Raw genomic sequence first — 23,951 nt, forward strand, 5'->3', positions numbered from 1 at the left:
GGAAATGGCGATCGCTACCATTATTAACCATAGCTATCCAATCCCCATGAAACAAAGGCACCGCAAACGAACAGCCCGGTCGAATCTATTTTCCCCAAACGCCATGAAATTTGATCGGGTTGAAGTCGCCCCGATAGGCTCCTTAAACAAGGGTGGCAATTCGTCCTATATCGGCCAGTCGGCACCCCCGTCGTCTCGGCGGACGGCGTCAACACGGCGCAACTCCATCCACATGACGACTCGAGCTGAGGCGTCAACGCCGAGGTTGGCTGCCCCCCCTCCTTCTGTGACAAACTCGTCATCCCGGAATTACAGCCAATTCCTTTTCTATATCAATGCAGTGCAGTCTGAATTAGCTGCAGTCTCTGTCCACGGTTGCAGCCAGAAGACCGAGTTCTGCAAGCCCTCCATTGACCTAGCCGCAACGACCGTTTTTTATTATTAGCCCTTTCATCATGTCGATGCCAATACTTGTGGCTCTGGGTGCTTTTGCCCTCCTCTTTCTCAGATTTTTGTTCACATTTGTCCAAAACCATCGCTTTGCCAAAGCGCATGGCTGTCAAGAGGCACGGCAACAGCCACAGTTCGAGCGCATCATCGGCTACGATAGCTTCAAACGTCAGGTCGCAATGTCCAAAGCCAAGCAGATCCTTCCAGATGGATTCCAACGTTTCGAGGACGTGGGCGACACCTTTTCCCTCGTTTCGATGGGCAGGAAGTTCTGGTTCACGAGAGAGCCAGAGAACGTCAAGGCAGTTCTTGCCACCAACTTCAAGGACTTCGGGATTGGGCGGAGATTCAGGGCCATGGGACCATTGTTGGGACAAGGAATATTTACCAGTGATGGTGCGCTCTGGGAACATTCGCGTGTAAGGGCCGTTGTCACAGGAGGAATGAGAGGATACTCACTACCTATAGGCCCTTGTACGTCCCAGCTTTACCAAAAGCCAAGTAGCGGACCTCGATACATTCGAGACGCATATCCAGCGTTTTATCGAGAAGATCCCTCACGATTACTCGACCATCGATCTTCAAGCTCTGTTCTTCCAGCTAACACTGGACAGCGCCACTGAGTTTCTCTTTGGAGAGTCCGTGGATGTTCTACGTAGCCCGCCAGGATCCGAGCAGCAGCTTTTCGGCCTTTCTTTTGACTACGCACAGAAGGAGGTTACGCAACGAACGAGACTTGGACCCTTCGTCTGGTTTTATCGAAATAAAGAATTCGATATTGCCTGTAAGCGGGTACATAACTTCGTGGACAAATTCGTTGCGAGAGCACTTGAATATCGACGTGCTCATCGGGCTGGCGAAACCACGAGTAACGAGAAAGAGAAGGGGAAGTATATCTTTGCGAATGAATTGGCTCTAGCCACCGACGATCCCATGCAAATTCGCGGCGAGTTATTGAATATCCTGCTTGCAGGTAGAGATACAACTGCGGGCCTGCTTAGCAACACATTCTTTGTTCTGGCACGTCGACCAGATATCTGGGCCAAACTCCAGAACGAAGTCGACCGGTTAGAAGGAAAGCGGCCGGGTTATGAGACATTACGGAGCATGAAGTATCTGAAGTTTGTTTTGAATGAATGTAAGTCTCGGCTCAAACTCTGTTCAGCTTGGAATCCAGCTCACATCAATTGAAGCACTCCGCCTGTACCCATCAGTTCCAGGCAATTCACGATTCGCCAATAAAGCCACCACGATTCCAGTCGGTGGTGGCCCAGATGGCAAATCACCAATCTTCATTCCCAAAGGTGGAACTGTCGCGTATTCAACCTACTCAATGCATCGCCGCAAGGACCTTTATGGTGAGGATGCAGAGGAATATAACCCCGACCGCTGGGAGATTTTGCGTGTAGGATGGGAATATCTGCCATTCAATGGAGGACCAAGAATTTGTGTCGGACAGCAATTCGCCTTAACGGAGGCCGGCTATACGATTGTGAGATTGCTGCAAAAGTTCGAGAAGATTGAGAGCAGAGATCCGACGCCCTGGTTAGAAAACCTGCATCTTACTTTGAGTTCAGGAAACGGTGTACAAGTCGCGTTATTTGCTCGATGATAATATTAATCTTAGGCTGTGTCCTTGACGGCTGGCGCCAAGGCTTCGCTGCTAAATGTTGCAGACTAGCTCAGATGTCTAGCAATTCCATGGTTCCTATGATGTTCAAAACTCACGAAGTTACATGAAACAAAACATAAAACATATGTAGAAGAGGCTCTCCATAAATTTTTATTACATATATAACGCTATCAAAGCTACTTTCTTGTACTCCACTACTAATTCAATGTATCACTCGCTTTGATCTTGTAATCCTTCGTGAAATCGTGCTCAATGCTCGAGGCTTTCTGTGATTCTGTTAGCAATATTCGACTGTTCTGATCCCGCACTCGTACCAGCAAGAACTTCTTCCTTGCTTCATCATCCCCTTCCAACTCCTTTAAAATCCCAAAGAATTTATCAGTTTCCACAACCGTCATAGGATCGCTTTTAGCCACCCTCTCGAGATTCTTGACACTCCTCTTATCAATATACCTCAGAAAGATATCCCTTCTTACGTCGGCATATCTATCCAGGATTTCTTCTCCAGTCTCACCTCTATACAGCCCAATCAAGCAGTCTGCCAGACCACCAACGTCGAGGGCAGCCGTCATGCATCCATAGCCGCCCATCGGATTGCAAACATGTGCCGCATCTGCAGCCAAAAGAATTCGACCGACTCGCATTTTCTCAACACAGCGATTGTGGATCTTATACATATTCGTCTGTTCGATTCGGTACTCCCCGGGTTTGGGGTGACCAGGAAATATCTTCTCGAAATGCCAGGCTCGACGCTCGAGATACTCTTCATCAGTCAAGCCACCCACATCACCGTACGTGACCCTCCAAAGGCCTCCCTTGCCACGTTTGGCAACTAAGCCCCAGTGATCGGGATCAACCATATAATTTCCCCCATCCCATCCATGCTTTTCGAATCCTTCGTAGAAGACCTGCAATTTGTCAACAGAAAGAATATTTGGACTACGAACGGGGAAGCTCACATTTTGAACAATGAACTGATAGTCAAATGTCTGACCTGGCCATTCTCGCCCGAACAAAGATCGTCTGACCGCGCTTGTCGCCCCATCACAGCCCACCACATAGTCGGCTTTAAATCTCGTCTTCTCCTTGCCGTCTCCCGTTTCAACATCAGCCCAAGCCTTGCCGTCATCCTGGCCAACTTCAACAACCTGATGATCAAATTTAACTTCTATCAAACCCTTCCCCTTCTCAATACAATGCCGATACATAATCTCAATGATTTCTGCCAGTTGCAAGATCGTCATGCGGTCAGGATGGTCCTTAATACACGACATATCAATGCTGGTAAGCTTCTGGCCATCCGATACTCGGCGCCAGCAGATCGTGGGAAATGTCGCGATGGATGCCGCGCGGATGTCGTCGAGAATTCCGGCTCGCCGGAAGACCCGCGTTGCGGGAACGCCATATTGCGTTGCTCGGAGTCGGGTGTCCAGATACGGGTACGCTTCTAGGACGACCGAGGGGATGTTCTGCTGTGACAAGAGAAGAGCGAGAAGTAATCCCGATGGGCCGGCTCCTACGATGAGGACCTTGTGCTTTGAGTCAGCTTTTTTGATCTGCTGAAGGAGATCTAGATGGAGCATACCTTTTCAAAAGCAGGTTTCGGTGGAGATTTTGAGCCCATTTTGAGATGGTATCCTAAAACCTCAGAATACTAGGTGGTGTTTCTCCCGATGTAATTAAACCTGGCTCATACTCACACTTCCTTTATGTTTGTTATTTCGCGCCAATCCTTACCTCCCTCTGCATGCGGGCCAAGCCGCCGCGCACGTGACCCTTCGTTGCTTTGCTCACCATCGCCCTCACCCACTGTTCAGGGAATACGTAAAACGACACCCCGAGGGGTGTCGATTAGGGGCTACTAACCTAAAGTAGAGGCGCTCGGACAAGAATACCAAAAATCTAACTTTCTCTTTAAAATAATTTTTTATAAGGAATTAATAAAAGTTAATACTTTCTTTTCTTTTATAGTACTAATTAAGAACTATTTAAATATAAGCTTTTTATAAAATATAAATTAGTAATAGTTTTTTCAAATTTAAAAGATTATAAAATAAATTTTTTATAATTTATAAATAAACTTAAAAAAGTTTAAATATTTAAAAAATAAGTTTTTAAATAAGATATAAAAGCCTTATAAAGCCTAAAAGCTAGAATTTAATTAATTAATATATAAATGCCTTTAAATTGAATTTTTATTTTAAGAAATGTTTTTATTATAAATTAAGAAATATATAATTATATTATAAGTCTTATAAAATACTAGCTTATATTTCTATTAAAAAACTAACTTAAAGTCTCTAAATATCCTAACTTTTAATTAATATTCTAATTAATACTTATAAGAATATTATTTTATATATTTTTATTATTTATATATAGTCTTTATTATATTACTTCTTTTTATATAGCTTCTTTTTATATAGCTTTAATAACTCGAAATATTTATTTATTCTTTATATATTTTTAAAACAAGCTAAATTTTAATAATAAAAGCACGCGCCTTTTTTAATATATATTTTAATATAAGCAAGATTACTTTTCAATTTTTTTAATTATATATTTAAATATATTAAAATAAATAATTATTCTTTTTTATTACTTATTATATTCGAATACTAACTTGAAATAAAGTAAAATATTTTAACTTAATTTTAAAACCATAATTCTTTTTTATTCTTTTAAAGATTTATTATATTATTTATTATTTTTTAAAAATAAGTTATAAAAAGATTTATATTTATTTTAAAGTATTAATATACTAGTATTAAATATTATAATAATAGTATTTAGGGCTTAAAAAGCAAAATAAAAGATCTTTTATAAAAAACGATTTAAAGCTAAAGAAAAGAAAACTAAAATATAAAAAATTACAAGAATATAAATATGTTCTTTATAATATATTAGCTTATAAGGAGATTAGTATTCTAAATATCTTTATATATATTTCAAGTATATTTCCTTAATAATATAAATATATTATATATATAATTATATAACTTAAAAATAATTAAAGGCAATAAATGTGATTATAACGGCAGGAATAAAATAATGGAATAAGGCACAAAGATTAATAATTCCAATGTCTTGAGAATTTAAAGCTAAGGAGAGAAAGAGTGAGGTGTGGCAGTGGATAAGTAGGTATGGCCAAGACCGCTAAAACGCCGAGCTTTGGAAGCGAGCTTGGTTTGAACCATAGCTTGGAACCTTAGCTAAAACCATATCTATATTAACCATATAATACTAGCCGTCATATTATTCCCCCCCTCCAAAAAGCTCGACCCGAGTGCCAGAATCCAAGAGAGTACAGGAAAATAAAGGGAAAGCTAAAGCGAGTATAGTAAAATTAGTAGGATAAAGGGAAAGGACCCTATTTCCAATCGCTAGCCGCAAAATCAGCCCTCTATCCGTTCCGCTGCCGCCAGGGACGAATTGGTCCGTGCACACTTGTTTTCGCTTAATTCTGGCCAATCAGAGGGCTGGATTTCCCCCTCAATTACTTTAATTCTACCTCTCTCTATGAAATACATCAAAACAACCACGATTTTTATATAGGCGAACATCGCATTGCTTGCACCCATAGAAGCTATCTCTCCTATAGCTCTCTCGCCCCTGATTGGCCGCAATTTGAGCTAGTGCGATTCGTTTTTGTGGCCGGTCTCCATATCTCAGTCCCTTATAGTACACACACTTCCCAATTTTACTAAGCTTTATCTGCTCGTGCTTTCCCACAGGCACCTCACTAGCTCCCTGGCTAATCTGTAATATTCTTCTCTTTGGGCAGATCTCACTGTCCTGGGCTTTAGCTAGTAGAGTACTAACTAGCTGTCTCCTGAAATCCTGCTGGCTTCTGAAGCTTATTTCCCTAGGCTCAGGGACATCGCTATATAAAGCTAGTAAATAGCAATTGACTAGAACCGTACGAAGTAGCCAGTGCTCTAGTGCTTGGTGCCCTCCTCGCTCTACGTGCCGTAAACCAGCGTTCTGGGTAGTCAGGTGATCAAACTCGTCAACTGCTCCCATATAATAGTTATATCTATCCGCAATTACAGGAATTGAGAGTATCTTTGTAGCCTGATTACCAAAGGGTATTCGTACAGTCTTTGCTTTAGAAGAAGTCTCCTTAGGCCTCTTCCTTAGCCGTAAAATACGCTCGTCACCTGATATAAAGGAAGACATTATTAAAACAAAGGCCTGATCTTTCCATCTAATATGATATACTTCTCTATTAGATATATACCTAGAATAGGTCTCTCCCCAGGGGATTATATCCTTTTTATCCGATTTCTGAAGGTCAAGAAGCTCCTGAATAACCCTACCAGTTGTCCTACAAGTCCCAGTAATCGCAACTCCTTGAGAGCGAGTATATTAGATAAAACGAGTAGAAACAAAGAGATTATCAAGGTATACGTGATAGCCAGAGCCCTTAGGAGGCTTAGGTAATCTTTTAATCAGGTGCAGGACTACTGCTTGTATCTTGTTTCCACCATTTCCAGCCTTAATTGTCCCACCAAGCTCCCTAGGAGTACGTACTCCCACAGGGCCATTTTTTTGACCAGGAATATGCCAGTTCCATACAAGTAAGAACCCCCTCTGAGCTGCTCCCCAGACCTTATATCCTGTAGGTGTGGGCTTGTTTGGAACAGTAGTTATCTCTTTTGATCGACCTTCAAATCATATAATTATATCGTCAACTGCCAAGTCCCGTCCAGGCTTCCAAACCCTCAAATTAACCGCTTGAATGTGTGTACTTAAGGCTTCGACCTACTCGGTAGTTTATTAGCTAGTTTCAGGTAAAAGGAACAGGAAAATGGAGGCTACCTTCTCATATGGGCCTTGTTCCTGATTTCCATGGAATCGCATACGCATATGGAGTTCCTGAAACCGATTTCTACCCAAATACTTCGTAATCGGGTGCTCTGGTGTTATATCTTTTATTGCCCAGTAGTCTGTAATCTTACTGTCTACGTACAAGGTCATATATATCCGAATCGCAAAGTAGATATAAATCTCTCTACGGCATGTTGGATACTAATTATTTGCTCGTACGTAAGGGGAGGATTCGTCTTGAGGTTTTCGCATATAATTATTTGTCTTCTCGACTATTAAATCAAGGATTTCGTAAGTATAGTATATAGTAAACAAAGTAATAGGATCATCTGGAGAGACGTCTTCAGATAGGGTGATTTCCCAGCCGAATTGGGGTAATTGCATCGGCTTAAAAGCACTCCCCTGCTTCCGCAGTGGATCCTCATTAGGCCGAAGGGTCCCTTTATCGGTGGAATCAAAAATAGTGTCGTTTGGCATCGTGGTTGTGGTGTAATTAATCAATTAGGTGGTTTGTTTACATGTAAATATCAAATCGTGGTTTTGGTGTTCCTCCGGAATAATAGTTATTCCGGCCCCGAAAATTCGTCCCTGGCGGCAGCGGAACGGATACACGATTTAAAGCCGTATCCAAGGCTGGCCCTCCTCCAGATTCGCCAGAATCGCTACCAGAATTATCGTCGTCAATTACGGCAATAGTAACCCGCTTGCCAGAACCAGAGGAAGTGCTTTTAGGTGGCCAGATATAGTTCTTTACCTGGTGGCCGTGGGAACCGTACCTAAAGCACTGGCCAGATTTCCGATAGTCTTAACGGACCAGTGCGAATATAAGGGCACTAATTATTAATTCGCTAATGTCCATGGGATCGCTAGCAATTCTGGGAGCAGTCTGGTACGGTAGAGCGGCTGTTTTTAACGAGAGCTACTGAACTATATATAGGAAATTAGCGTAAATCCTGTGTAGAACAAGCTACTAGGCCAAACAAGAGCGAATTGCGAAAGCTAGATATTTTATTAATATCTGGCTAGCTTTGGCTATTCGGTTCATATAGGGTACGTTCAAACTTGGCTATATAAGCAGGAAGGGAATCATTGCCTTGGCAGAGCGCATGCAGTTTGTCCTTAGCCTCCGATTATTTATTTGGATTATTATATATCCGCGAAAGCTAATCCAGGATTATTTAGTGGTCCCACAATTGAGTATGCTTCGCATAAGAGAGCTATGGCAAAACCATGGACTAAACGAACAAATCAAGGTTCAGGTAAACATAGTAAAATTGAGCCGTAGTATCTCTAATTGCTATACTATCCATAGCAAGCTTTGCTTTAATAGAAGATAACCAAGTATCGAATTTGTATGTGCTCCCAGTAAACTTCTCAGGATCAGGGAGCTTTGGATAGGGCCGAGAAGCTTGGGTTTTCGCAAGAGCTACCTATAGAGTAGCGATTTCCGAGTATAGGCCATCGAATTTGCGCTAGACTTGCGTTTGGAAGGTATCCACTCTTAAGAGAATATCGGTAAAGTTAGTACTAAAAAAGATCTTAAAAATGGGGGTATTCTCTAATAGGCCGGACAGACAGAATAGGTACTTGGGAATAGTATGGTACTTTACCAAGCCAGACAGACAGAGGGTATTGAGAGCTATATTTCACTAATTAGACAGATAGAACAATAATAAATAAATAGAAGGTTATAGGCTTTATAATACTAATATTCGCTACTGAGAATATAAGGAGCTTTAAATAATATAATAGCAAGAATAAAGTAATAAAACAAGGTATAAAGATTAATAATTCTAATATCTTGAGAATTTAAAGCTAAGGAAAGAAGGAGTAAGATATAATAGTAAATAAGTAGGTATAGCTAAGACTACTAAAATGCCGAACTTTGGAAGCGAGCTTGATTTGAACTATGGCTTGAAACCTTAACTAAAACTAATTCCTTTGGCTAAAGCCATATTTATATTAATTATATAATACTAGCCATTATAATAAGTAATACTAATTAAGTAATACTAATTAAATAATACTAATTAAGTAATACTAATTAAGTAATTATATTAGCTAACTAAATAAAAGACTAAATTATAATATTACTTCTTTTTTTTCCAAATAAGTTTATTCCCGAGCTTTATAAAAGCTAGTAATTCATTTTATTTTCTTATTATTTTTTTTCGAGTTTCTAATATTTTATATATAAATATTTTATATTAAAAACTCTTGCCTTTAATATATAATCTAAAAGAATTTATTATTATTTTTATATAATTCCGGGCAAGTATTATTTTTTATATAATTTAATTAATATTATTTTTTTATTTAATAAAATATATCTAGTATTAAATAAAAGAAAAATAATTATATATAAGCTTTTTGAAATATAATAAAGTGAGATAAGGCTTATATATAGTTATACTTCTTTTATTAATACTTAATATATTTTAAGGAAGTTTTAGTAAATCTAATATATTAATATTACTATTATAAAAGTATTATAAAGCCAGGAAGTAATTATATAATATTAAAGCTAAATATTATTCTGGATTTTTATTTTAGCTAATTTATTAGATTTTATATTTTAGCTTATTTCTTATTAGCTTAATTATTATAATCTATTTAATATTATATTTTTATTTATTATTTTCTAATATTATTAAAAGTAATTCCGGATTTATTTAATTTAGTAAAGAGTTCTAGAAAAACTTTTTATAACTTTTTTATATAAAAAACTAAATATATTTTTATAATTTCTAATAGCTTTAAAAGAAATAAATAGCCATATTTTTTTAAAATATCGAATAAATCCTCTATTTAATTTCTTAGCTTCTGGCTCAAATAATTAGATTTCTAATATTTTATAATAACTTATATTTTATTTTTAACTTTGAAATTAATTAAATAATAATATTTATTAACTCAAATTATATATTATTCTTATATCTTTTTTATATAACCTTAGGCAAGTTACTAGAATTTATATAATTAATTTATTAATATTTTAGTTTTAGTTTTATTTAGTTTTTTTTTATAAAATAAAATAACTTTAATAAAAAAGTTCTAGTTTAAAGAAAAATAAGATTTATAATTCTTTTTAATTATAAATAAAAACCAACTAATAGTTTTATATTAAAGAAAAGCTTATTAGTAATTAATTATAATTATTTATTTATTTTAGTTATTTTAATAATAATTAATATATAAATATAATTTCTAATTAAAGCATTAATTAATAATCTTTATTTATTTAGAAATAATTAATTATTAAAAGTTTAAGTTTAATATTAATTCTTATATAAAATTAAGATTAAGAATTAAATATAAATTAAAGTTTCTAATTTAATACAATTATTTCTAAAATACTTATTTAATATATTATATAAAATAAAAATATTAGTTATTTAGTTATAATTATATTTTATATAAATATACTTATTATATTATAATTTGCTTTATCTTTTAAATAATTCTTAAAATCTATAATAATATATTATTAAAAGCAATTAGGAACTAGAAAGAAATCAAGTAAATTAGGCATTTTATTTTTTAATATATATAATTTTCTATAAATATAATAATTAGTATAATATTAATTAATATTTTTGCTTATAAATAACTAGTAATATTACTTTTTAAATAATTAATAAACCTTTATATATTTTATAAATTAAAGTAGTTTATAAAAGTAATTTAGTAATTATTTTATTTTTTATAATATAATATTTAAATATTACTTTTAGTTTAAGCTATTATATATAGCTTCTTTAGCTTTAATAATATATAACTATATTATAAGATTTTATTTACTAGTTATAAGTTATTATATTTAAAAAGAGCTTCTAATAATACTTTTATAAAAGTAATTATAATAAAGGCTATTAGTAAAGCTTTTAAAAGAAAATCTTTTTTTAAAGAAATTATATCTTTAATAAAGATATACTTTTCTAAAAAGTCTTTAATATATATTTGATTTTTAAAGCCAAATTTTGAATTAAATAAGCTGATTTTATAAAGAATTATTATAAGCTATAAGTTATAAATTAATTTTTCTAATTTAATTCTTATTAATATTTATTAGTATAGCTATTTCTTTGGGAGTCACGTATATAGTTACGGGATACGGGATACGGGTTATAGGTAATGAGATATGGGTAATAGGATATAAGTAATAGGATATAGGATACGGGATATAGTTATATAACCTCGTATCCTATTAGTAACTTGACTAGTAGACTAGACTCCTTTAGGCTTAGTAGATTTAGGAATCACATATTAATACTATAATATTATAATCCTTACTTCTAAATAATAACTTTACTAACCTTATATAATTAGTATTTTATAACTATATAATAATATTATATATTTCTGGTAAACTAATACTAATTAGTTTATATTTAGATTAGAACAAGATCTATTTATATATATAGATTAGGAAGAATTAAGCTATACTTGCCTAAGATTCGGTTATTTAGGGGCAAAGCCATTATTCTAGTTAAAGAAAAGATAACTATTAATTTTATTACCTGTAATTCGGTTATATAGGCAGGAAAAATACTTAATCTTACTAAGGTCTAATTATACTATATTAAAGAGAAAAATATCTATTAGTTCTATTACCTATAATTGAGTTATATAGGTAGAAAGGGTACTTAATCTTGCTAAGTATTAAAACGGTTAGCTATTTTGGCTATCTTACTTTATTCCTATTTAACTCCTATAAAACCCTCTCAAAAACCACCTTCTTTTGAATTCCTAGGGTTCTTAAGCTTCAGAACTATCAAGTTCTTCCGAAATCTTAATATTTTACTTCTTAAATTTCACTTCCTAAATTTCTCATTATAAATAAAATTTTTATTTCGAATATAATATCTTCTATAAACCACCTATCCTATAAACTACCTTTTTCTTTACAAATCTATTCTTCTTATAAACTACTATACCTCGAACTAGATATAAGCTTACGGAATATATAATAGCGAAATATATTATAATAAACGATTTCTTTATTAGATTTATCTAATCTAATTACTCTATATATAATAATAATTATAAGGAATTAGTAAGAAAATAGAGATATGAAATTAACCTAAACTTTATTAGAATAGATAAGATAACTAAGTTCTTAAATACTAAGCTATTTTAATATATTCTTTATAAAATAATTAATAATAATTTTTAGGATCTATTTAGATATAACTTCAAGAATTTTATTTATTAAGGGAACTTTAATAAATTTGAACTCCCGGAAATACTATATTTATATAAGATTCTTTAGTATAATAATATATTTATATAATAGAATAGTAGTACTAATACTATTATAAATACCTTATATACTATTATAAAAGAGGATATATAGTATATATAATTAAATAAAGATATATTAGTAGCTAGACTAGACCTTATTAAGAGACTAATCCTATTAGGCTTTATTACTTTTATAAAGAACAAGTACCTAGAATCTATTATCTTTAATATTTCTATACTATTACCTTTTTTACTACTTCTTTTATTACTATATCCTATATCTTTACTAGATTTAAGTACTAGTACGGAAACTTTAGGAGTAAATAGTATACTTTTACTAGTCCTATTACTATTACCGTAACCATATCCAAATAACCCCTAATTCTCTTTAATTATAAGACTTATTAGGGAAGTTACTAAGATTTATACTAAAAAGTAAAAGTATAATAGATCTAATAGTAATTTTAACTATAAACTTACTATTTTCCTTAATATCTACTAATATATAAAGCTTTTATAAAAGGTACTAATATAAGCTTTTCCTATTATACTAAAGGAACTAGCTCAAGACTATTTCTATAGTAACTAGCTCTCTTAATACACATATAAAGAGGTTTATATTAATATCTATAGCTTTTTTAAAGGCCCTGAATTCGAATATTAAAATTTAGATAAGTAGAATACTATTATATTAGCTTCTATAATAGCTAAATTTCCGGAAAAAAATAATATTTGAGACTATTTAACTACTAATTAATAAACTATATTAACTATAATATAGTCTTATACCTAACTTATAAAATACTAAATTTCTTTATAATAAAATTATTACCTCTTACTAAGGCTTTCAGGTATATAGATATATAATCTTAGACTTTTCTACAAATCTCGGTTAGCTTATTAATAAGCTCTAGTTATCTATTACTATATATAAGAACAAATAACGAGCTAATCCCGAAATCTTCTTTACTAATTAATAATACTACTCTTAAAACCCTCTAAGCTATTATCCCTCCGGAAATTATTAATACAGACCTAGTTATAACTTCGGAACCCGAAATAACTATTTCAAGCCCTATAATTATATATAATTATATCTCGAATACTACTTATAGAAGCATATATTAGAGAAATAAGAAGCTAAGAAAGCTTGATTTAGGAATAGAAATATTTATTAGTTCAGATCCCGAAATACCTATAACTTTAATAAATGCTTTAGTAGTACTTATATATAGTATATTACTAAAGCTAAAGGCAAAGAGAATAATAAGAATAATAAGAACGAACTAGTAAATAATCCTTTTAAGGCTTTATTAGCAAAAATAAATAAAGAAGAGAAATACTATCCAGATTCCTATTTTACTTTAGTTAAGAGCTTTTTAGCTACTCCTGCTACTTCTATTTTACTAATAACTATAGCTAATACTCTTATAAATAACCTTACTTCCCTTTTCCTTATATACTAGATAATAGGCGAAAATCATGCCTTAAAGCTTATTAAATCCTTAATAAAAGACGCCTAGACTTTTATAATTAATAATATATTAAAATATAATACTTACTGCTTTTATAAAGTCATAATTAATACTAGAGCCTCTAGATACTTAATTACTAGTTCTAACTAATTCCAAGCTTTCTAGTAAACTAATAATAGTATTAAACTTAATAAAATTACTAAAGGTCAAGTTAATATCTAGTTTAGTATTAGATCTATATCTTTTATTAGATTTATAATAGTAAGTATACTAATTAGGCAAGTATAATTCCATATTATATCTTTAAAAACTTTATTTTTACTTAGCTTAGCTAATATAGATAAGCTAGGGATCTACTTTAATAATCTTACTAATTATTTTATTACTTTTACTAGAAAATACATACCTATAATATAATATTTCGAATACTTTTTCCTACTTTAAAATACTATATTATAAGGCTTTATTTCCGAATTCTTTACTTGTAATCCCTGCTTTTTTATAGAAGTCGAATTATAATATTTATATTATTATTTTAGTTATTTATTTATTAGTAAGCTCCGAAATATACTAGAATAAGCAGGCTATAATATTAATATAAAAGCCCTTAAGTACCTTATAAAGTACTATAAGTAATACCAGAAATATAGCTAATTACCCGAATAATTCAAGTTTAACCTAAGAGATAATATTAGTTTTAATTACTTTATTATTATTAATATTTTCTATATTTCTAGTAAGCCTATACTCTATATTATTAATAAAGGCACTCGATATTAAGCTAGCTAATAGCTCTAGAATATTAGTATAATATATATCTGGAATATATTTAAATAATACTAAATTAATAACTATTTAGGCTCTCCCGATTAGATTATAGTAAATACCGGAAAGCAGTTTACTAGTAAGGAGTTTACTTAGCTTGCAAATACTATAGAAACTAAGGTTAAGATTATTCCTATAAAAGCTTATAACTTTATTAGAATTATAGAATACTACTATAGCCCGATTTAATATACCTATCTTATTATTATAACTAAAGTTAATAGAATTAATAAGAATACTATACTTCAAATAGCTTTTAAGGCTATTAATAACTTTATAGAACCTAATGGCATTATTCTAATTCTTTTGGTTTATAGCGCTTTACCTCGAATAACCAAATATAATATCCTATTACTTACTATATTATAGTAATTAGTAGTACTTAAGAAGGCAATAGTAGAAATTCAGAAGCTTTAAGCTAGATATTAAATTACGAATATTTTAAATACCCGAAATAACCCTAGTACTACTAATATTTACGAACTACCTCTAAATTTGAATATTCTTATTTAGTATAAAGGAAATACTAGTTAACCTAGTAATTAGGATAAATCACATAAGCTAGTAGCTATTAATAGGGAGAACTATATACTAGCTCTATTATATAATAATACTATCTTTTATTTAATTTCCGTAAAACCCTTTTATATAAGGGATATTAAGATTATTACTAATAGCCTCGAACCTAAACCTGTTCCCGAATCTAATAGCGAGGCTAAAGGTAATACGGCCATAATTCCTCCTGCTATTTTACTAAAGTATAATAAAGAATACCCTTATAAAATCCCGGATATTATAGTATTCCTATAGAATAACGAACTATATAAGGATTCCCATTAAGTTAAAGTTACTAGCCTCCTAGAAAAGAGTATATTTGAGGTTACTTCTAGATCTTAGGTACTAAAGGAAATACGTATCTTTAATTCCCGGTTTATTAACGAAATCAAGAATAAGGATATAGAGAAAGAGCTTAAGAAATTAAGACTAGTTATCTAAGCTTATAATAATAGTAAGAAATATATAATATTAATATAATTACTTATTATCTAATATATTAGCCAGAGAATTATCTTTAGTATTACTATTATAATAATAAATACTACGGAATTATATTTATATAATATCTTGCAAGCTTATATCTAATTAATAATCTTACTTAATTATAATTTCTATATTAACCTATCTTACGAGCTTACTAGAAAGCTAAATCTAAAGAATAATTCTGTTCTAAAAGTTATAAAACTATTATATAATATACCGGAAGCTAGGAACTACTAGTTTAAGACTTATTATTCCTACTATATTAATAAGCTCTCTATAAAATAATTAACTTATAACTCTTACTTACTTTATAATAAGTAATCCTTTGGAATTATTAGCTTTTAAACTAATAATACCTTATTTATTAGAACTAATGCTTTTATAAAGGCAAAGTAACTAAAGCTCTATAAGGCTAAGTTCTTGGCTAAGAAGCGTGAATTCCTTACTTTTAATTATAATCTCAAATTTAATAGAAGTATTATTTATACGAATACTACTAGAATTACTCTTATATAGGAATACTAGTATAAGAACCTCCGAACCGTTTCTATAAAGAATATTATTACTATAAGTAATAAGGGTACTATTTATTAAAATCTCTCTATTAAGGACTAATATATTACCTAATATGCGAGAGAAGTATATATTATATTAGTCTATTAACTAGAAGCTTTATATAACCTATTAATTACTACTTAAGCTATTAAACTCTCGGAAACTAATATAAAGGCACTTAATAAGTGCATTTAATAACAAATTAAGAATGCCGCCAGAGAACTAAGATTCGTAAAGCTAGTAAAGAAGTCCTTATATTTAATCGTTTTTATAAATACTTTATTTGCAAATAATAGAGATCTCTTCTCCTAAATTAGATATATTCTAGTTCTAGTAAATAGAACTAGATATATTAATATTATTTACTAGTTCTCTACCAAATATAAGAGAGTTACTAGAAGTATTCTAGCTTTGGAACTTTATAATATAGCTTACGGTTTTAATATGGGCGCTTTAGTCAAATCTATAATTAATAGAATACTAGAAATAGAACTACTACTAGTTGTCTATATGGATTCGAAGTTATTATATAAATGCCTCGTTAAATTAGGCACTACTCAAGAGAAATGCCTAATAATTAATATAATATACCTTTACTAGGTATATAAATAACGAGAAATTGCAGAAGTCAAGTAAATTAAGGAAGAATCGAATCCTGCCGATTTCATAACAAAATCGAAGCTAACGAATATCCTCAAGTATCTAATTAATATAAATACTATATAATTAGATATAAAGAAATAGGTTAAACGTAAATAGGGCAAAAAATAGATATATGGGATAGAAAGATATTATAAGAGGGGAAGTCACGTATAAAAGGCTGCGGCCCTTAGTATATAACCAAAATCTCAGAAGTAATATAGATATATAGAGTATTTGGGAAATCTGGCACTAGGCCGGATTAGGGAATTTATATGCGATTAGAGGAAGATACTATTTTTTCGCGTTTTTAGAGAGTTTCTAGTATTGGTATAGCTATTTCTTTAGGAGTTATATATATAGTCACGGGATACGGGATACGGGATATGAGTAATAGGATATAGGTAATAGGATATGGGTAATATATGGGATATAGGACATGGTTATGTGACCACGCGTTCTATTAGTAATTCGACTAGTAAACTAGACCCCTTTAGGCTTAGTAGATTTAGGGATCGCATATTAATACTATAATATTATAATTCTTACTTCTAAATAATAACTTTACTAACCTTATATAATTAGTATTCTATAACTATATAATAGTACTATGCGTTTCTAGTAAACTAATAATATTATATAATGTATTAATTATAATTATTATAATATTAATTAATATTTTTATTTATAAATAGCTAGTAATAATACTTTCTAAGTAATTAATAAAGTATTTAAAAGAAATTTTATTATATATTTTATAAAAATTTATTTAATAATTATTTTATTATTTATAATATAAAGTTAATTATAATATAAAAAGAAGCTATTTTATTATTAATATAGTTATTATTTCGGGAATTATATATATAGTTATAAAACTCAAAAGTAATAAAATATAAGTAATAAAATATAAGTAATAAAATATAAGATACGAGATATAATTATATAACCTTATATCTTATAAATAACTTAATTAATAAACTAGTTTATATTAGGCTTAATAAATTTAGGAATTTTATAATAATATTATATATTATTAATAAACTAATATAAATTAGTTTATATATATAAATTAGTTTATATATATAAATTAAAACAAAATTTAGCTAGTTAAAAAAGAATTTAATAGCCTAAAATAAGCAAGTTTACTTTTAATTAAAAAAAGAAACCATTTATTAATTTTTTAAAAGTATTTAATAGCTTATAAAGAAATACTAGCTTTTATTAATTAATAAATAATTAGTTATTTAATTATATAATTATTTAATCTCTATTATTTTTTAAAAATAACTTCTTTTAGCTTTAAAATTACTATCTTAATAATTATTCTTTTTATTTATATAATACTTGAATTTATAAAACTTTCTTTTTAAAATATATATATTTTTAAAGCTCTTTAATTATAACTTTAATTTTATTATTAAGTTAAATGTCTCGAGCTTAAGGCCTTCTCGAAATTATAATATTTCATTTTCTAAATTTCTTATTATAAATGAAATATTTAAAAGTAAAATATTTACTTTAATTAATATTATTCTTATTATTAAATTCTTTTTATAAATCTATTATAAATTATCTTATTTTCGAACTTTTCTTATTATAAATTATATATATATTAAAGAAAAACTAAATTTGATTTAGTATAAATAATAAAAAAGAAAAAAAAGCTAATTAAGAAATAAAAGAATAAAATTAATATTATAAAAATAAATCTTTAGAAATATTTAAATATTAAGCTATATTAATATATCTTATATAAAATATTTAATAAGAACTAATATAATTTATTTAAGAATAATTTCAAGAACTTTAGTAATATAATTTTTAATTAATATAATTATATTAATTATAAGGCCTTTAAAAATATCTTTAATATAATAATATTTATATTAAATAAAATTACTTATATCTTATTATAATATAATTCCTAATTAATATTATTAAAGAAAAATAAAATATATTAGAAATAAAGCTAATAATATTAAAAATAATCTAATTAAAATAGATTTTTTAAAGGAACTTATTATATTAGTTTATTTTATTTTAAAAAGAACTAGATATAAGGGAATTAAATATTCTTAATTAATAAATATAAAGAATATTTATTTATATTAAATTAAGAATATTTACTTCTTTTACTTTTATTATTTTTATTTTTATTATTATCTAGTTTAAAGATCTTTTAATTAATATCTATTATTTTTACTAAAAAGATTATTAGAAAAGTAATAAAAATATAATAAAACTAATAATAGTTTTAATTATAAACTTATTTTTCTTCTTAATATTTATTAATATATAAAGCTTTTATAAAAGGCATTAATAAGAGCTTTTTTATTATATTAAAGAATCTAGCTTAAAATTACTTTTATAATAATTAGCTTTTTTAATATATATATAAAAAGATTTATAACTTTTTTTAAAAGCTTTAATTTATTATTAAAATTTAAATAAATAAAATACTATTATTTAGATATTATAATAGCTAAATACTTTAAAAATATATATATATAAGGCTATTTAATTACTAATTAATGACTTATATTAATTATAATATAAACTTACACTTATTTTATAAAATATCGAATTCTTATATAATAAATTTTATTTTATTTTATTAAGGCTCTTTAATATACTAATATATAATTTTAAATTTTTCTAATAATCTCGAATAGCTTATTAATAAACTTTAATTATTTATTACTACTTATATGAAAAAATAATAAATTAATATTAAAACCTTTTTTATTAATTAATAATACTATTTATAAGATTTTTTAAGCTATTATTTATTCGAAAATTATTAATATAAATTTAGTTATAACTTTAAAACTCGCCATAATTACTTTAGGTCTTATAATTATAATAATTATATTTTAAAGTTATATTTTATATATAAGAAACCCGAAAACTACTTTTAAAAGCATATATTAAAGAAATAAGAGGCTAAGAAAGCTTGATTTAAAATAAAAACATTTATTAATTTAGATTTCGAAACTTTTATAACTTTAATAAATGCTTTAATAATACTTATATATAATATATTACTAAAATCGAAAAAGAAAAAGATAATAAAACTAATAAAAAAAATTAGTAAAAACGAATAAAGAAAAAAAACTTTATTTAGCTTTTTACTTTATATTAATTAAAACTTTTTTAATTACTTTTATTATTATTATTTCACTAATAATTATAGCTAATATTCTCGTAAATAACCTTTTTTCTTCTTATATATTAAATAATAAGTAAAAATCATGCCTTAAAACTTATTAAACTATTAATAGAAAATACCTAAACTTTTATAATTAATAATATATTAAAATATAATATTTATGACTTTTATAAAATTATAATTAATACTAGAACCTTTAAATACTTAATTACTAATTCTAATTAATTTCAAGCTTTATAACAAATTAATAATATTATTAAACTTAATAAAATTATTAAAAATTAAATTAATATCTAATTTAAGATTAGATTTATATCTTTTATTAAATCTATAATAATAAGATTATTAATTAAATAAGTATAACTTTATATTATACTTATAAGAACTTTGTTTTTATTTAGTTTAGCTAATATAAATAAAATAGAAATCTATTTTAATAATTTTAATAATTATTTTATTATTTTTATTAAATACTATATATTTATAATATAATATTTCAAATACTTTTTCTTGCTTTAAAATATTATATTATAAAGCTTTATTTTCGAGTTCTTTATTTATAATTCTTGCTTTTTTATAAAGATTAAATTATTTATTTATTAATAAGCTTTAAAATATACTAGAATAAACAAGCTATAATATTAATATAAAAGCCTTTAAATATTATATAAAGTATTAAAAAAATGCTAGAAATACTATTAAGTATTTAAATAATTCAAGTTTAATATAAGAAATAATATTAGCTTTAATTAATTTATTATTATTAATATTTTTTATATTTCTAATAAGTTTATATTTTATATTATTAATAAAGGCACTTAATATTAAAATAGCTAGTTCTTTAAAATATTAGTATAATATAGATTTGAAATGCCTTAAAATCATATTAAAATAATATTTATTTATATTCTTTTAATTAAATTATAGCAAATACTAAAAAGTAATTTATTAATAAAAGATTTATTTAATTTATAAGTATTATAAAAATAAAACTTAAAATTATTTTTATAAAAGCTTATAACTTTATTAAAATTAATAAAAATATTATATTTCAAATAGCTTTTAAGACTATTAATAATCTTATAAGATTTAATAATATTACTTTAACCTTTTTAATTTATAATACTTTTTTTAAATAATTAAATATAATATTTTATTATTTATTTTATAATAATTAATAATTCTTAAAAACATAATAATAAAATTCAGGAGCTTTAAATTAAATATTAAATTATAAATACTTTAAATACCCGAAATAATTCTAATATTATAATAGAAATTAGACTAATAATTGGTATAATTATATGTTTTTATATAATTCCTTAGTTCTTTTCTCTTTTTTATATTTAGCCTTTATTTTTCTTATAAGAGAAATATTAAATAATTAAATATATATTTTACTAATATAATACTTCTTTAATTCATAATTATTTCTAGTTAATTTCTTATTATATATTATATTTCTTTTTATTCTTTTTTATTAATAAGTAATATAAAAATAATTTTAATATAAATTAATTTCTTTTTTTAGGGAAATAAACTAATAGTCTTTTAATATTATAATTATAATAAAACTTAATAGGAAAGAAAAGAAATAAAAAATAAAAGGCTTAATTTAAAAAATAGTAAATAATATTAAAGATACTAAGAAAATCAGAGATTATAAAGAAAAAAACACAAAAAGAATTAAAGTAAAAACTAAAGCTTATAAAGCTAATATAAAGAAAACGAGATATTTAATATATTTTCCGAAAAATGGTATCCTAAAGCTAATATTTCTAATTAAAGTAATATTACTAATAAGCCTAATATTATAATACTAGTAACTAAATAGCTATATTAAGAAATCCGGAAATAAACTAAACTCGAGGAATTTTTTAAGTATATTATATACGAACTAACTTAATTATTTTTAGTTATAATTATAATCTTAATCGAAATTATTAGAAAAATTACTGAAATATTTAATTACTTAATTCGGAATTTATTATTAAGCCTAACTCAAGAAGAAATTAATATAGTAATATTTCAAAGAATAAGAAGTTTCTGAATTTAACTTATAAATAATTTATTTAGAAATAATTAAAATATAAAACTTTTTTACTTAAAACTTTTTGGATTAAAATTATAAAAACGCAAATGTTTTTCTAATATTACTAATTAAAGAAAACCTAAATTAGTTAGTTCTTTAGTAAAAAGGAAATAACTATAGCCTATAAAAGGTATATTTAAACTAAACTTTCCTATTTTAATAATTTCTTTTAAAAATATATTAAGTAATATTTTATTCTTTATTAGAATTTCTTTTAAAGAAACTTTAGCTAATATATTCTTAAGTTTAGTAAGGCTATTTATAATATTAAGTACTTTTCTTTTTTATTTCTTATTATTTATATTAGGCTTAAAAAAAATCCTAATTTTTATTAAGTTTAATATTACTAACTTTATTAACTATTATATAAACTTATATAATATTTATTTTATTAATAATAAAAGAGAAAAGCTATTATAATATTATAATATTATTTATAAGGAAATTATTAAGTTTTTGCCCGAATTTAATAAAGTAAATAAGATATGAAATAATCTTATTAAAGTATTAAAGGCCGAGTTTAGATTCGAGAATAATTATTAATTAATATATTTAATAAGCTTTCTTTCCAAGTTTATTAAAATTAACTAAAGTAGTCGAGTTATTATAGATTATTATTATTAATATATATTTATTTCTATAATACTAGTAAATAAAAAAGTCTTATATAAAGTTAATTAAAATTATTTATTTCTTTTAGGGCTTTTCTAAAAGTATTAAGAAAAGATTTTTATTAAGTATTATATTAATAATTTTAAGCCTAAAATCTATATAAAATTCAAAGAGCTTTATAAAAGTACTTTAGACTTTATATAAATAAATTAAATAAATAAGGCTTTAGAATTATAAAAAGAACTAATAGTAAAATATAAGTATAATATTAGAGACTTAATATAAGAATATAGCTACTTAATTAAATTTCCTAAAAATATAAAAAGTTTTTTCTTATAATAATAATTGGCTTGCTTTTAATTAAGAGAACCTAGATTAATATCCTAATTAAAGAAATAGCTAATCTAAAGATTTATTTTAGTAAATTAATAAATAAATAAAATATTAATAAGTTCTTAATATAATCTTATTTAACTAACCTAAATTCTTAAAAAGAATTTTATATAAATTATAATTCTTATAATATTATTTATATATTTAATATTAATTCTTTTACTAATATATGAAATATTTAATATTAATATTACTAAAATAAAGCCAAGATTAATAATATGAAATATTATACTAATTACTATTTGAATTATTTATAAGACTTTAAAGCTAGTATATATTATTTTAATTATAATAAAAAGTTATATTTAAGTTCAAAAAGCCTTAATATAATACTTATAAGCTTGAATCGGGTTCGTTCTTATAGCTTTTAGATTTAATTAGCTATAGCTAATATAAATTTTAATATTAATTAATTTAATTATTTTTTAAATAATAGTTCTTAATACTTATTTACTTATATTAGCGAATTTATTATTAACTAATTTTCTTATGTCTTTCTCGAATATATATAAAACTAATACTTTTTAAGCTTTTCTTAAAATACTATAATTAGAAAGGAAATAATTATATTTAATTCTTTTTTTTAAGCTTATAATTATTCTTAAAGGCTAAACTATAAGTATTTATAGAACTAGTATTAATTATAGCCCGTTCTTTAAAGATTTCTTTTATAAAGAATCTTTAAATATAAATACTATAATAATTAATAAAGGAAAAACTAAATTCGTAAGCTTTAGTAATTTCTTATAAATATTTAAAACTTAATTAGAAAAGAGAATTATTATAGATTTCCTATTATAGTATAAGAGTTATTAGAAATTAAGAATTCGGGATTATAATTAGTAATAATAAGAATAATAAAGCCTAATAAGATATTAATACTAATATTAAAGAAATTATAAATAAAGAAATAATAGAAGTTCCTATAAACTATTTATTATTAAAAAAAAGAAAATATTCTTAATATATTAATAAATATAAAATTCCGGA

At 26.6% G+C, this 23,951-nt stretch overlaps 3 protein-coding genes across 3 annotated transcripts; 1 reads left to right on the forward strand and 2 right to left on the reverse strand.

The window, feature by feature from the left end:
- Window positions 1–455: 455 nt before the first annotated feature.
- Window positions 456–2,062, forward strand: K444DRAFT_520951 (putative cytochrome P450 alkane hydroxylase; the record flags this gene model as incomplete). The annotated part of the gene is made up of 3 exons (XM_024874085.1): window positions 456–869; window positions 919–1,588; window positions 1,644–2,062. The coding sequence occupies 3 exons, from the start codon at window positions 456–458 to the stop codon at window positions 2,060–2,062; spliced, it is 1,503 nt and encodes a 500-aa protein (XP_024741382.1).
- A 218-nt stretch (window positions 2,063–2,280) lies between these two features.
- K444DRAFT_625932 (FAD/NAD(P)-binding domain-containing protein) lies at window positions 2,281–3,707 on the reverse strand (the record flags this gene model as incomplete). Its single annotated transcript, XM_024882587.1, has 4 exons — window positions 2,281–2,349; window positions 2,398–2,991; window positions 3,043–3,612; window positions 3,669–3,707. The coding sequence occupies 4 exons, from the start codon at window positions 3,705–3,707 to the stop codon at window positions 2,281–2,283; spliced, it is 1,272 nt and encodes a 423-aa protein (XP_024741383.1).
- A 2,165-nt stretch (window positions 3,708–5,872) lies between these two features.
- On the reverse strand, window positions 5,873–6,304 carry K444DRAFT_479219 (uncharacterized protein; the record flags this gene model as incomplete). Its single annotated transcript, XM_024872968.1, has 1 exon — window positions 5,873–6,304. A coding segment is annotated over one exon (432 nt), but the record flags the coding sequence as incomplete, so codon positions are not given.
- Window positions 6,305–23,951: the final 17,647 nt, after the last annotated feature.

This window comes from Hyaloscypha bicolor, assembly GCF_002865645.1.
Source record: "Hyaloscypha bicolor E unplaced genomic scaffold K444scaffold_24, whole genome shotgun sequence".
Classification (NCBI taxonomy): domain Eukaryota; kingdom Fungi; phylum Ascomycota; class Leotiomycetes; order Helotiales; family Hyaloscyphaceae; genus Hyaloscypha; species Hyaloscypha bicolor.